This window comes from Neomonachus schauinslandi, chromosome 1, assembly GCF_002201575.2.
Source record: "Neomonachus schauinslandi chromosome 1, ASM220157v2, whole genome shotgun sequence".
Classification (NCBI taxonomy): domain Eukaryota; kingdom Metazoa; phylum Chordata; class Mammalia; order Carnivora; family Phocidae; genus Neomonachus; species Neomonachus schauinslandi.
The window spans coordinates 69222659-69238182 of NC_058403.1; the positions used below are offsets into that span (position 1 = coordinate 69222659).

General features: G+C 39.6%; 1 protein-coding gene across 3 annotated transcripts in view; it reads right to left on the reverse strand.

Annotated features, from left to right (window-relative positions):
* Nucleotides 1-14562, reverse strand: part of LRCH3 (leucine rich repeats and calponin homology domain containing 3) — a 118792-nt gene extending 104230 nt beyond the window's left edge. For all 3 annotated transcript variants that reach the window (XM_044914343.1, XM_044914345.1, XM_021692383.2), the window contains exon 1: nucleotides 14300-14562. In XM_044914343.1, coding sequence (XP_044770278.1) covers nucleotides 14300-14561 — 262 coding nt within the window. In that variant the 5' untranslated portion in view covers nucleotide 14562. The remainder of the gene's footprint in view (nucleotides 1-14299) is intronic.
* Nucleotides 14563-15524: the final 962 nt, after the last annotated feature.

A 15524-nucleotide genomic window follows, 5' to 3' on the forward strand; every position in this document is an offset into this window, starting at 1 on the left:
AATTAATTGAATTTAAATTAAAAAATAAATTTAAAAAAAAATTGGCAGAGGACCTGAATACACATTTTTTTCTTTTTCTTAAATTTTTAAAAAATTTTATTTATTTGTCAGAGAAAGAGAGAGAGAGAGCGCACAAGCAGGGGGAGCAGCAGGCAGAGGGAGAAGCAGGCTCCCTGCTGAGCAAGGAGCCCAATGCGGGGCTGGATCCCAGGATCCTGGGATCATGACCTGAGCCGAAGGCAGACGCTTAACCGACTGAGCCACCCAGGCATCCCTACACGATGTTTTTTCAAAGAAGACATACAGATGGCCAGCAGACACAGGAAAAAATGCTCAACATCACTAATTATCAGGGAAATGCAAACCAAACCACAAAGCTATCACTTCATACTAGTCAGAATAGCTAGCAACAAAAAGAAATAACAAGTGTTGGTGAGGATGTAGAAGAAAGGGAACCCTCATGCACTGTTGGTAGGAATGTAAATTGGTACAACCATTGTGGAGAACAGTATGGAGGCTCCTCAAAAATTAAAAATAGAAATACCATACAACCCAGTAATTCTACAATAGGTATTTACCCAAAGAATATGAAAACCCTAATTCAAAAAGATATATGTGCCCCTATGTTCACTGCAGCATTATTTACAATAGCCAAGATATGGAAGCAACCTAAGTGCCCTTCAATAAATTAATGGATAGAGAAGATATGCATATATATAAATTACTCAGCTATAAAAAAGAATTAGAGGGGCGCCTGGGTGGCTCAGTCGTTAAGCATCTGCCTTTGGCTCAGGTCATGATCCCAGGGTCCTGGGATCGAGCCCCGCGTCGGGCTCCCTGCTCAGAGGGAAGCCTGCTTCTCCCTCTCCCACTCCCCCTGCTTGTGTTCCCTCTCTCACTGTGTCTCTGTCAAATAAATAAATAAAATCTTAAAAAAAAAAAGAATGAGATCTTGCCATTTGCTACAACATGAATGGAGCTCGGGGATATTGTGCTAAGTGAAATAGGTCAGTCAGAGAAAGATAAATGCTGTATGATTTCACTTATATGTGAAATCTAAAAAACAAAATGAACAAACAAACAAAACTGAAACAGACTCCTAAATACAAAGAACAACTGGTGGTTGCCAGAGGGGAGGAGGGTGGAGTGATGGGCAAAATAAGTGAAGGGAATTAAGAGGTACAAACTTCCAGTTATAAAATAAGTCATGGGGATGAAAAGTACAGCATAGGGAATATGGTCAATAATACTGTAATAATGTGGTATGGTGACAGATGGTGACTACACTTATTGTGAGCACTGAGTAATGTATAGAATTGCTGAATCACTATGATGTGCACCTGAAACTAATACAATGTATGTCAACTATACTTCAATTAAAAAAATTTTTAGGGCACCTGAGTGGCTCAGGTCATGATCCCCGGGTCCTGGGATCGAGCCCCGCATGGGGCTCCCTGCTGCGTGAGAAGCCTGCTTCTCCCTCTCCCACTCCCCTTGCTTGTGTTCCCTCTCTGGCTGTGTCTCTCTTTGTTAAATAAATAAATAAAATCTTTACAATTTGACAGAGAGAGGGAAAGCACAAATGGGGGGAGGGGCAGAGGCAGAAGCGGACTCCCCGCGGAGCAGGGAGCCCGACTTAGGGGTCAATCCCAGGACCCTGAGGTTTGTCACTTGATAACAGATGGCCAGAAATCACAATGTTACTAAGAAAAAACATCACATAGTTACTAGGCTAAGGTTTTCCTTAGACAACTGAAGACTTGCATAATTATCACTTATAAATACTGAACATATATGGAAAGCCTACTTCACTGTAAGGAGTTTAAAATTTCTTTTATTAGCAAATCAAGATCCTACTTTGAAATTTTGCACAGACCTAGAAATTCTCACTGCCACTGGTTATGTTTTGAAGGATTTTTTTTTTTTTAAAGATTTATTTATTTGAGAGAGAGTGAGCATATGAGCAGGGGTAGGGGTAGAGGGAGAGAGGAGAGAAAATCCTCAAGCTGACTCCCTGCTGAGCCCGGAGCCCTAAAGGGGGCTCAATCTCAGGCCCCTGAGATCATGACCCTGGCCGAAATCAAGAGCTGGGTACTTAAATGACGGAGTCACCCAGGCGCCCCAAGGGACTGACTTTTAACACATGTAACACCATCTCTCTTACCCTCTATGACACCAATTAAAGAGGGTCTGAATGCTTGACTTTGATATCAAAGGGAAATATATTCACTGCTATTATCCTTGAGAATGTTTTGACTGAATTCTACTTTATCACTGAAGTCCCAAGGGTGTCCACTAAACCCAGTCACACAGAAGTCAGTTGTCATTTTCAAAGCTAAGAAAGTGAATAGACTAAATCATTCCTGTTTTAACTGTCTCATTCACTCACTTATCAATTAATCCATCCACCCATCCACTCAATAAATTCTCAAAGGGCATTTGACATTGTACTAGGTATTGTGCAATAAAAAGAGAAAAAGACAGAACTCTCTATGGTAGGCGGAATCCTAAAATGGTCCTCCAAGACTTCCTACCCAAATCCCTGGGACTATAAATATGAAATATACTCTGATTATGTTCCATACGTGGCAGAAGGGATTTTGCAGATACAATCAAAGTTACTCATCAATTGACTTTGAATTAAACTAAAGAGAGATAATCTGGTTAGACCCAGTCTCATACACGAGCCCTCTGGCTGGTAGCAGAAGTCAATGATTCTAAGCATGAGTATTTGACACACCACTGCTGGCTTGAAGGTAGAGAGGGCCACTGTAAGGAATGCAGGTAGCCTCCAAGATGCCACAGTGACCTGAAGCAGACAACCAACAAGAAAATAGAGACCTCAGTTTTATAACTGTGAGGAACTGAATTCTGCCAAACCTTGAATGATCCTGGAAGCAAATACCTTCCCCCAAATCCCCAGATTGTCCAACACATTGATTTTGACCTTGTGAGACCCTGAGTAGATAACTCAGCTGAGTCCAGTCTTCTGACCTATAAAACTGTAAGATAATAAATGGGTGTTGTTTTAAACTAATATATCCTGGTATACTTATACACAAGTTTCTTTGGCATTTACATCTCAGAGTCTGGAATTTCTGGGTCATAGAGTATGCGTATTTTCAATTTTGCTAAGTATTTTCCAAAGTCAACGTATCAATTAACATTCCCATCAGCCTTGTATGTATATCCTCAATGCTTTATCTTTTTCCACTATTTGGTACTGTCAGTTTTTTGAATAGTACCTCGGTTTGGTCTTTCCATTCCTTTGATTACAAATAAGGTTGAGTATTTTTTCACATATTTATCAGTCATTTGGGATTCATCTTTACTGCGTACCAGCTTAAATGTCTCCTCAGTTTTCTACTGGGTTGTCTTCTTGTTCGTAGAAATTCTATACATATTCTAGATATTGTTTGTTTGGTGTGTTTACTCGAAATCTTTTCTTTATTCTATGGTTTATCTTCTCACTCTCTATGATGTGAGATCATTTTTTAAAATCTGTATTTAGGGGCGCCTGGATGGCTCAGTTGGTTAAGCATCTGCCTTAGCTCAGGTCGTGATCCTGGAGTCCTGGGATGGAGCCCGCATCGGGCTTCCTGCTTAGGGCGGGAGTCTGCGTCTCCCTCTGCTCCTCCTCCCTGCTCATGTTCTCTCTCTCTCAAATAAATAAGTAAAAATCTTGAAAAAAAAAGTTTAAAACCTGTTTTTAATGGAAAACATCTATTACTTAGTTTTTGTAAGAAATAAGTTTAATAAATCAGTTAAAATCCTTGGTTTAAGACTTTCTTCAGGGACACCTGGGTAGCTCAGTCGGTTAAACATCTGACTCGTGATTTCAACTCAAGTCTTGATCTCAGGATCATGAGTTCAAGCCCCAGCATGGGCTCCACACTGGGTGTGGAGCCTACTTTAAAAAAAAGGGGGGGGGAGATTTTCTTCAAATAATAAAACTCTAGAAATTTAAAAGAGCGAGGAAGAAAGTTAAAAGTGAATAAGGAAAAATCTTAAATTTTTAGGACTAGTTACGATTCTAAAATTAGTTGCATTGCATTTGATATTGCCGGCTACTTCAGGAACTCAAAATAATGTTCCTTTGTGTGAATTACCATATTTACCATATTTTTTTCTAAGCTTGAGTGGAATAACTGTTTCCTAAGTAAACTGAAAAAAAACTAACGAACATGTATGATACTCCTCAAAAGTCGTATTTCATGTTATATTTGATAACATTAACCATCCAGCCCACAGATACAAGCACAGTAGAAAGAAACAGAGCCTGAGAAATCCTTGGCCCCTTGTAGTATACTATGGTGTACTGCTGCCGTTCCTCTAGTCTCAACATTGATTTAGTGGTGATCCAAGACATATCATCTGAACCCACCTGAAGGTGCGATCCTACAATTCACCCTTCCTATTTTAAAAAAATGCCAGTAGAGTCCAGATTTCCCCCTGAAACAAATTTAAATCTTATTTCAGATGCCTTTATACCCAACAGCCATGATTTCCCCATGGTCTCTGCCCAACTATATAAAGCATGCGTGCCTGTGTGCATGTGTGTGTGTGTTGATAAATAACAGGTCTTTTTACCTCAGTCTTCCCTATTGTTTTTTTTAAGATTTTATTTATTTATTTATTTATTTGAGAAAGAGCATACAGGCGCGAGCAGGGGAAGGGGCAGAAGGGGAAAGAGAGGGAGAGAATCTCAAGCAGACTCCATGCTGAGGCCAGAGCTCCATGCAGGCTCAATCTCATGACCCTGAGATCATGACCAGAGCAGAAACCAAGAGTCCCACAAGTAACCAGCTGAGCCACCTAGGTGTCTTCCCTATTGTGTTGGTACAATATACGAATTGGGCTGCTTGTCAGGCAGAAGAGAAAGGAAGAAGTGTGTGGATAAGAATATATTAGAGCTATAGGATTTCTCATTTCAAATAGAGGTAAAGTTGTAAGAGGGATATGAATGTTATTTCCTGAGAAGTATTCTTCATATCCCACATTCCAATTCAATATGCGTATTTTCATAGCAACTTTGTTACAAAGAATAGTGGTATATACAATATTATATCCATACTTCTGAAACTGGGATATGAATTGGCAGGGGGGGCAGTGTTAGAGAAAAACAACAGAATAAACATTACAGAAACTTATTTGGTTTGGTTTATCCTAATGGCTGGTAATTTGAAGCCACAGATTTCTTATCAAAACAAGCATGAAAATATAGAGTGGAATTCTTAAGAAAATTCCAAGACTTCAAATTTCGAGTTCCCTACTGAAGCAATTTCAAGCTCTGCACCCCAGACCTTCTCTGAGGTGAGAGGTACTCCAATCTTTATACAGAGAGAGAGATACGTGGGAGACCATAGCTTTTAGGTATAAACAGGTTTGAAATGTGAGTTAAGCCAACTTTCATGTTTCGGAAAAAAATACTAGGTTTTTATGTGTGTGGCCTATAAACCTAGCCAGGCTACATACAATATGTAACACTATTTCTATGAGGAACCGCTTTTGAAATTTTGTTTGTAAACTGTTTAAGTTTTTATTTTTTTATTTTTTATTTTTTTAAAGATCTTATTTTTTATTTGACAGAGAGAGAGACAGCGAGAGCAGGAACACAAGCAGGGGGAGCGGGAGAGGGAGAAGCAGGCTCTCCGCCAAGCATGGAGCCCGATATGGGACTCGATCCCAGGACCCTGGGATCATGACCTGAGCCGAAGGCAGATGCTTAACGACTGAGCCACCCAGGCGCCCCACTGTTTAAGTTTTTAAAATTGCATATTATTTGTTAGAACAATTCCACTTCTAGGAATTAACCCAAAGGAAATAATAAGAGATATAAGCAAAGAATTATATTTTAAAATGTTCATAGTGTTATTTACAATAATGAAAAATTTGAAATCGCCTAAATGCCCAATAAAAAGGATCTGGCTAAATACAAAGATTTAATTAAATACTCTGCAGCTATTAAAGTTCTTTTATAAGAAAATGTTAACAGACATGATACAATATTTCTAAATGCTATAAGATGGAAAAAAGTAAACTACAAAAAGCTGATACCATGTTCTTCAATATATATGTACATGCATTTAAAAAAAAAAAAAGAAAAAAAACCCTGGAAGAAAAAACAAATGAACAAAAGCCTGGAAGAATATGTCAAAATGTCCACAGTGGTTATCTATTTAGTAGTACCATTCCCTTTCCCTTTCCCTCCCTTGTGTATTATTTTATCAGATTTTCCACAGTAAACATGTATTATTCTTACAATTATAAAGCAGTTCAAATTAAATATATATGGGTTATATATAAGCACAAAGAGCTCCCAATTCTTTGCTACCAGCTGGTTCTATGACACAAGATAGAAATAGAAAAAGTAAATCTTTTCTCCCTGAATTCATTTTCTTCTTGCAGAAAAAATTACATTCTTCAAGATGCACTGAGTACAGAATGAAGAGGTATCATCTCTCACCTATCAGAATGACACAGATCAAAAGGAATGAGATCAGCGGGTGCAAAGTAAAGACAACTCATGCATTGTTGATACAAGTCTAAGCTGAACAATCCTTCTAGAAGGACAATTTTAGGGGCGCCTGGGTGGCTCAGTCATTAAGCGTCTGCCTTCGGCTCAGGTCATGATCCCAGGGTCCTGAGATCGAGGCCCACGTCGGGCTTCCTGCTTGGCAGGAAGCCTGCTTCTCCCTCTCCCACTCCCCTGCTTGTGTTCCTACTCTCACTGTGTCTCTCTCTGTCAAATAAACAGATAAAATCTTTAGAAGGACAATTTTACAATGTGTATAAAAAAAACCCAAAATTGTGCACACCTTTTAGCCAATCAATTATATTTCTAGGAATTTATCCTGAGGAAATAATTGGGCAAGTTTGCAAATATACACCTACTAGGCTATTCTCAGGAATACCGTATGTAACAGTGAAAGTTGAAAGTAATCACAATGTACATCAAGAGGGTAAATTAAATGACAGTGTATCTGTACAGTGTACTACCATTAAAAATTATGCTACTGGGGGCACCTGGGTGGCTCAGTCAATTAAACGAGGGACTCTTCGTTTTGGCTCAGGTCATGATCCCAGGGTCATGAGATCCAACCCTGCTGGCTCCATACGCAGGGACCTCAGGGCAGAGTCTGCTCAAGATTCTCTCTCTCTCTCCATCCACCCCGCCCCCACTCCTGTGTGTGTGCACATGCTCAATCTCTCTCAAATAAATAAATAAATACTTTTTATTTTTATTTTTTTATTAGAGAGAGAGTACAAGCAGGGGGAACAGCAGAGGGAGAAGGAGAGGCAGGCTCCCTCCTGAGCAGGGAGCCCGATGTGGGGTTCAATCCTAGGACCCCAGGATCATGACCTGAGCCAAAGGCAGACGCTTAACCATCTGAGACACCCAGGCACCCAATAAATAAAATCTTAAAAATAAAAATTATGCTAAAGATCTCTATTTTCTGGTATTGTATCTCATACAGCGAAAAAAAATTAGATGATATAGCCTTTCATGATCCCATTTTTATATTTTAAAAAGTAAGAATGTATACATTTTTTTAAAAGATTTTATTTATTTATTCTAGAGAGAGAGTGAGCATGTGCGGGGGGAGGGGCAGAGGGGAGTGAAGAAGGACAAGCTGACCGCCCCGCCCTGCTGAGGGCAGAGCCCTATGTGGGGCTCTACCTCACAACCCTGGAGATCATGACCTGAGCTGAAACCAAGAGTCTGACTCTCAAGAATGTGTACATTTATGAAGAAAATGTTTGGAAGCGTTCCAACCAGTGTTCACTACTAAATTCATCTCTGGTTAGTGGAATTATGAATGATCTTTAATGTCTTCTTTAAAACTTTTCATACCACAATGAACATGTAAAACCTGTAAAATCAGAAGAAATGATTTTTAAAGTCTACTAACCTGAACTGGTCTCATTAATCAAATAAAATTAGCTTTATTGTTTTCTACTCTTTCTTCATTTCTGAGGCTCTTAGAATATTCTTCCTGATTTGAACACCTAACGCTCAGTGGGTAGCAAAATGCATCAAATATATATTAACACCTCTATTAACAAAGATGACATGCTTAAAAATAGGCAGTCTCTGTGAACAAGATCTTATTTCTGAAAGAAAAAATTATATATCCCCCCCAACACTGAGATGCTCCCAAGGATCATGTAATTATGATTAGACCCCATTTGCTGCCACCTCCTCTCTTTGCCTCTGCCTTCTCACCATTATTGCACAGTGTTTTTAGCCCTACACACCATGGTGGCTTACTGTCTTCATGGATACAGAAAAACTTTGCCAAAAGGAATATGATTTAGAAAATAAATAATATAGAAAACAAATTTCAATTTCTAGTCAAAACAGTATGCCCCAACATCACTGTCCAACATAACTTTCTGTAATGATGGAAAGGTTCTACTGTCTGCGCTGTCCAATATGACAGGAAGTGGATCTGTTTAATGTGCTGTGTCCAATGACACACGTGGCTACTGAGCACTTGAAATGTAGCTAGTGTGACTGAGGAACCAAATTTAAATGTTTAACTTTATTATTATTATTTAAGATTTTACCTATCTATTCAACAGAGAGAGAGAGAAAAAAAAGAGCACAAGTGCAGGGAGAGGGGCAGTGAGAGAGGGAGAAGCAGGCTCCCCATTGAGCAAGAAGCCTGAAGTGGGGCTCAATCCCAGGACCCTGGGATCATGACCTGAGCCGAAGGCAGACGCCTAACGACTGAGTCACCCAGGCGCCCCTAAATTTTTAACCACCTACAGCTAGTAGCTACCCACTGAACAGCAGCACTACTCAAGAAAAATTCACAGCATATATATTGTGGTTGATACAAAATATACATAAGAATCCAAGAGCAATATGATTTCCACTTAAGACCTACACTCCACTGCATATTTCAAAAACTAATGAAATCGGGGCGCCTGGGTGGCTCAGTTGGTTAAGCGCCTGCCTTCGACTCAGGTCATGATCCTGGAGTCCCTGGATCGAGTCCCACATCAGGCTCCCTGCTCGGCAGGGAGTCTGCTTCTCCCTCTGACCCTCCCCCCTCTCATGTGCTCTCTCTCTCATTCTCTCTCTCACAAATAAATAAATAAAATCTTAAAAAAAAAAAAACTAATGAAATCATAATTTTACAGACTGCTACCTTGAAAAATTATAGACTGCTTCCTTGAAAAATTAAATTGCCTTTTAGCAATCCTCATTCTTCTTTACCTAGGAAATAAGCATCCGCTTCTTGAAAGTCTCAATTCTTGTGGCTTTAGTAACACTGCATTATCTTGGCTCACCCACTACATCTAAAATTTGTTTTCTTTTCTGGTATAATCTTAGTCTCTCCCTTCTGCCTTCCACTATAGGCTTTTCCCCAAAGCTGAGTCCTTAATTTCTTGTTTTCTGTCTTCTACTCAGGAGAGATTTCTCACAGCTTCAACTATGACCCCTATTTGCCTTGTGTGAAACAGCACCATCTCACCATATAACCTTAAAAACATCATTTAACCTCTGAGACTGCTTCTCATTTGTAAAATGACTTAAATGGTTATTATGGTTCCTTCGGCTTTAGGAGTCTTTGAATTCTGTTAAAGGCCTAGTATGGCACTTTGTTTCTGGTTTTTTTCTCAGGCTGATTCTACTTCTTGCCTTTTTAAATGCTGGTGTATCCCGTGATTGCAAGTGACCAACTTTTCCAATCTGTACTGTTTCTCTAAGAATCTCATAAACTCTCCATTATGAGTCTCTGAAATGTATAGGGTACCCTGGACTTCACTCTTAAAGCTCCAGATTTAGGGGCACCTGGCTGGCTCAGTCGGTAGAGCATGCAACTTTCTCAGGGTTCTGAGTTCAAGTCCCACGTTCAGCATAGAGTTTACTTAAAGATTAAAAAAAAAAAAAGCTCCAGATTTACATTTCTATTCATTGCACAGGATTAACTAGATAGGCTACCAACCCCTTTAAAGGTATCAAGCAAACCAAAGAAATTATGTGCAGCAAACTTCTTTGTCAGTATGGCTTAGTGATCAAAAAACAAGTTTTAGGATTAGATGTATCTGAATTTGAATCCTGGTTTTATCACTTATTAGCTGTGTAACCTTGATCAAATTAATGCTGAGTCTCCATTTTTTCGTATGTAAAATGGGGTTTAAAATAGTACTTACAACTCATATCGTTGCTGTATGCATATGTTTTACATATACAGCTTGGAACAACACCTGAAATATGCTAACAGCTCAATAAATGTTAGCTATTATTATCAATGCATCACCATCTTCCTAGTTCTCCAGATTTAACAACTCAGTCATTTTCGATGCATTGTTCTTTTTTAAAAAAAATAAATAAATGCAATCAGCATTTGTACATTTTCATTTTCCAATATGATCTCTATTTTTCATTCCTTTAGAGATTTAGATTATTATTGCAGCCACCCAACCAGATTACTAGATTTCTTAATTCTTACAGGTTAAAGCCTCTTCTTTTTTTCCTTTGTATTAGCTAGTATAATGCCTTACACAGAAAAGTTTTGCTATTACTAGATGAGTCAAATAATCTTTACATTTATTTATTTATTCCTCCATTAGATCCCCTGAGCTCTCTGAGGGCAGAAAGTGTTGGTCCTCTTTGTACATCTGCACCTGCCAAATTCCTTAACAAATGTTTGTTCAACGAATGAATGTTGATTAGTCTCCCTATCTCAATCCCAGTAAACCTATCCTCAATCTAGCTTCCACATATACAAAAGGTAGCTCATATACTCTCGAATCCAACCATTTATTCTGACCAAACTGGCCTGACCCCAATATTATCAAGAGCAGTCTCACAGTATTAGTCAGGACTCTTGATTTTGTATCAAAAAATTCTGCTCAAATTAAGCAGAGAAGGGAATTTATTAGCTTGCATAATTTGAAAGTTCAAGGACAGCACTAACTTAAGGCCTGGCTATTGTTCCAAAGGTTCAAACACAATCACCAGAACTTGGTCTCACTCTTTCCATCATTTGGCTCTGCCTTCCATTTATTGGTAAGTTCCAGGCTCACACTGTATTCTCTCAGCAACCCCAGGGTCCAAAGCATGCCTCTTTCTCAATAGCTCCAAAAAAAAATTCAGAATTAACAGTCATGTGTGCTGACTGGAAATGTGCCCATCTCTGAACAATCACTGTAGCCAGAAGGATGGGCTACATAAGATTGGTGAGGCCTGCCTCAGTCATGTGCACACCCTTGTGTTGGGGCGGGGCATCCATAAAACCAAGAGGGGTGATTTCCTAGGAAAACTGGAGTATTGTTATCAAATGAAAGAGGAATGCGTAATGGACCGGCAAAATTAACTTATGTGCCATATACTCTAGGATTTTTTTGCATGTTGTCCACCACTGCCTACAATGGCTTTCCTTCTTATTTCTGCCTACCCAAATCCAAGCTACATCCTTTCTGCCCCAAAAAGTCTTCTATGATTTCCTTCTAAGATTTTCCTTGTCTGCTGGATCAAGTTACCTATTCTCCAATAAATATTTCCCCTTTCCTAAAGATCTACCTTTTTTAAAAGCAAGAGTGAAAAACCTCAAGAAAATGTTCCTGATGAATTCTAATCATGTCAAATTATAAATGGTATGGGTAATATATGCTGTTTCTTAGAATATAAACTCTTGAAGGACAGCAGCTCTACCAGATACATTCTATACATTATGAGAGAACAGACTGCATGGCAACTTTGATATATATCTGTATCTATTATAATATATATCAGATATATACATTATATACAGATAATATATATCACATATTATCTATAATACAGATATTATAATATCTATCTATATTATATATAGATATATAGATATATAAAATATTCAAATAATTTTCCTGGCTTTAAATTTTAAAGAATCTAAACAAAACATTTTAGCTAACATAAGTTGTGTCTGAATTCATCAAAGTACCTGATATTACAGGTACACTATGGTTTTGGAGTTACCTCAAACCAGGCTCAAATCCTGGCTAATACTGCCTCTCCTGGCCTTTAGCTACAGGTCTTTGAGCAAATTATCTAATATCTCCAAACCCTGATTTCACTAACTGTAAAAACAGCAATAGTAATATCTATCTGAACATTCGGAGGCTATGTGGCATAGCAGAGAGAAAAGAGTTAGATGGACCTGGGCTGAAATTCTACCACTTATACTAGTTACATGACTTTCTCTGAGTGATTCCTCATCTGTAAATTCCCAGTGCCTCTTCATATGTAAAGTGGGGATAATAATGCTTAGTCCATTGGTTGTTTGAGCATTTAACAAGGGAATGTATTTTAAAACACCTAACAATGAATAGCACACTGTATACTCAATAAATGATGATATCCACATTAAATTATCTGTTTAAAATAATTCAGAGGGGCACCTGGCTGGCTCCCCAGTTGGAAGAGTGTGTGACTCTTGATCTCGAGGTCTTGAGTCTGAGGCCACATTGTGTGTAGAGATTATTTAAAAATAAAATATTTAAGGGGTGCCTGGGAGGCTCAGTTAGTTAAGCAACCAACTCCTGATTTTGGCTCAAATAAGGATCTCAGGGTTGTGAGACTGAGCCTGTCGGCTCCATGCTGGGTGTGGACCCTGCTTAAGATTCTCTCTCTCCCTCTCCAAAAATAAAAAATAAAAAAATAAAAAATTTTTAAAATAAAATTAATTCAGAGCACAGTAAGGGAAAAATTCATTAGGATTAGTTATTTTTCTTCATAAAGAGCTTTGGGTTTTCTTTGTTAGTTAATAAAATATTTCTTAAAAGCAAAACGTGTTAGTCCTAGAACTATTTGAAAGCGGGTGAGATAATGAACCAGATAAACTCCTGTAATCAACTTGTTCTTTAGCTTCAGGCTTAATGTAGTAATACTGAAATGACTCACACCAATATAAAATCACTTTATTACCCATCTCCTGAACAATCACATGCCATATAGCCATCTCCTGAACAGAATCAGGAAATCTGGGGTATGACTGACAATTTTAGATGTTGTCCATCAGAACATATGCAAAAAGCAAGTGGCTGCTCATATTTACCTTAGCAAGAAAGTTTAATTTTTATAACATTCACTAAAAAATACAAACTATCTTCAGTACAACTGTTTCGAAAAAGAGATTAAATAATTAGACATTTACTTTCTTCCATTCTACACTAGAGTGAAAGTTTCTCTGGAAAGAAGGTTCTTGAAGTAGTTTAACAGTTCCATTTATTTTTCTAACACGAGTGAATCATATGTAATACTCATAAATCTTTAATAAGTGCACATAGAAAATTATTAAATCAAATTTTAAAATAAAGTAAAATGGAATAAATATAAGACACAAAGTACTATACATTCTTTCATTGCAAAAAAACACTATATCAAAATCAAATACCTAACTACATCATACTATACAAACATGAATAAGGAATTTTTTTTCCTCCTTTGTGTTAAACATGAATAGACTGTTTTTAATCTACTCCCTGAGGAAGCTATATTTTAAACACAAGAAAAACATATTATGTTGAACGCCTCAGTCACCAGACATTGTTCTCTACAACTAAGAAAACCAAATAATACCCAATTCCTTATTACCTTTCCTGTGTTCAAAAATATGTATAAAACAAAGTAATGTTTATTTGTAAAAAGCATTAAACACAGACACGGTAGGCAATAAACGTATCTTTTCTTCCCTCAACTTTTCTGGGAGGGCATGAGGAGAGAGAAAAGTAATAACGAGTCTGAAGGTTGGCTCTAGTTATTTCCACAAGTTAACTCTCGTAAGTCAACCAGATAAAGGCAGAGAAAGAAAAGTTACAGCCTAGGGTTCACATTAAAAACAACTCTCGAAGAAACGTCAGTGCTCAGATCAACGCTTCCCCGACAACGCAGTGACCAGTGCTGCTCTGATCTATTAAGAGAGAGCTACAATCCCAAATCTTAGCAAAGCTGGCATCCCAAAGCTGAAAGGGCCTGCAGAAACCGGGGCGGGGCAAGGGTCTACCTCAGCAGCGGCAGAAGTTAAATTTTCTAGGAGAGTAAAACACTACCCATCTCTCCCTACGGTCCTCTTCCCCGAGAGATGCTGCAGTCCGCCGCCTCGCCCCAGGCTCGGGGTCTGGCCCGCAGGCCTGGGGGGCTGGCCGGGTTGGGGCAGTCGGCTTCTCCCCGTTACCCGGGTCCCAACCAGGCGCTATGGGACCGGTTGCTGGAACTACCCCCAAGTCCTCCCACCGGCTGGAGCGGCCTGGGTCGCGCCCCAGGCCCCTGGTCGGCAGGGATGCCCCATGCCCCACTCACCCGCCCGGGTGGTGTCCGTCAGGTCGTGGTTGGCCGCTCCCCGGGGAAACTCCCTCAGTTTCCGGCCGCTCAGGCTCAGCACCCCGGTCACTGCCGCCTCCTCCAGCGCTCGATCGAGGGAGCGGCTCCACGAACCCGGGCCAGGACCAGGGCCTGTCCCGGAGCTTGGGCCGCAGTTAACACCGGAGAGGTTACCTCCCGATGCTACTTGGCCAGAGTACTCTGCAGCCGTGGCCACAGCAACTAAGCCTGCAGCCGCCATTTCCAACCAACAACTCTCCAGCCCACGGCTCAGCGCATGCGCTGCCAGAACTGATGGGTGGGCGGGGAAAGGGGCAATCTGACCCCGGACGGTTCCCTCGATGGGCAGGGCTGCAGCGCCCCTCCGCACATCCAGGCGCTCGCCTCCGCCCACATCGAGGATTTCAAGCGAAATTAAAACGGAACTCACATATCTGGAGCAGCCCCCTCTTCTAGACTCCCAGTAGCATTTTTAACATGCCTCTACGAAAAAATCTTTCAGACAACGCTCCTCACAGAAACTTCTCTGCCTTCCTCAATACCGGAGGATTAGATTAAGCATTAAATTAAGGCTTCTCAACACTGTTGCTACTAGAAACGTAGGCAATGAGAGGAGGGAACCCTGGGATACGACCTATAAAAGGTTTTCCCAGCTGCTGTCATTCTATACACCAAGTGATCTAGATAGAGACGTGGATTTATGAACTACTATTGTCAGAGGGAAAAATAAGTGCTAAACTGGCTCCCAAACTCATGATCCTCATTGAAAGTGTTATGTTTTGGGTCCTCCCTTTCATAAAATAGATCTTAACAAAAATATACATTTTATTTTATTTTTTTTAAGATTTTATTTATTTATTTGAGACAGAGAGAATGAGAGACAGAGAGCATGAGAGGGAGGAGGGTCAGAGGGAGAAGCAGACTCCCCGCCGAGCAGGGAGCCTGATGCGGGACTGGATCCCAGGACTCCAGGATCATGACCTGAGCGGAAGGCAGTCGCTTAACCAACTGAGCCACCCAGGCGCCCCAAAAATATACATTTTAAATAGTATCTGTCCTTTAGGCAAGATTTTATTGTTGAACAAATCAGGATGAACAGCATTAAAGTCTAAAATTTTTGTCTGGAACCAAAATTGAGGAAAAGAAAATGATCTGACTATAATCTAAATGTGGGAATTAGAAATAGAATGGAAGAAATGAGAAA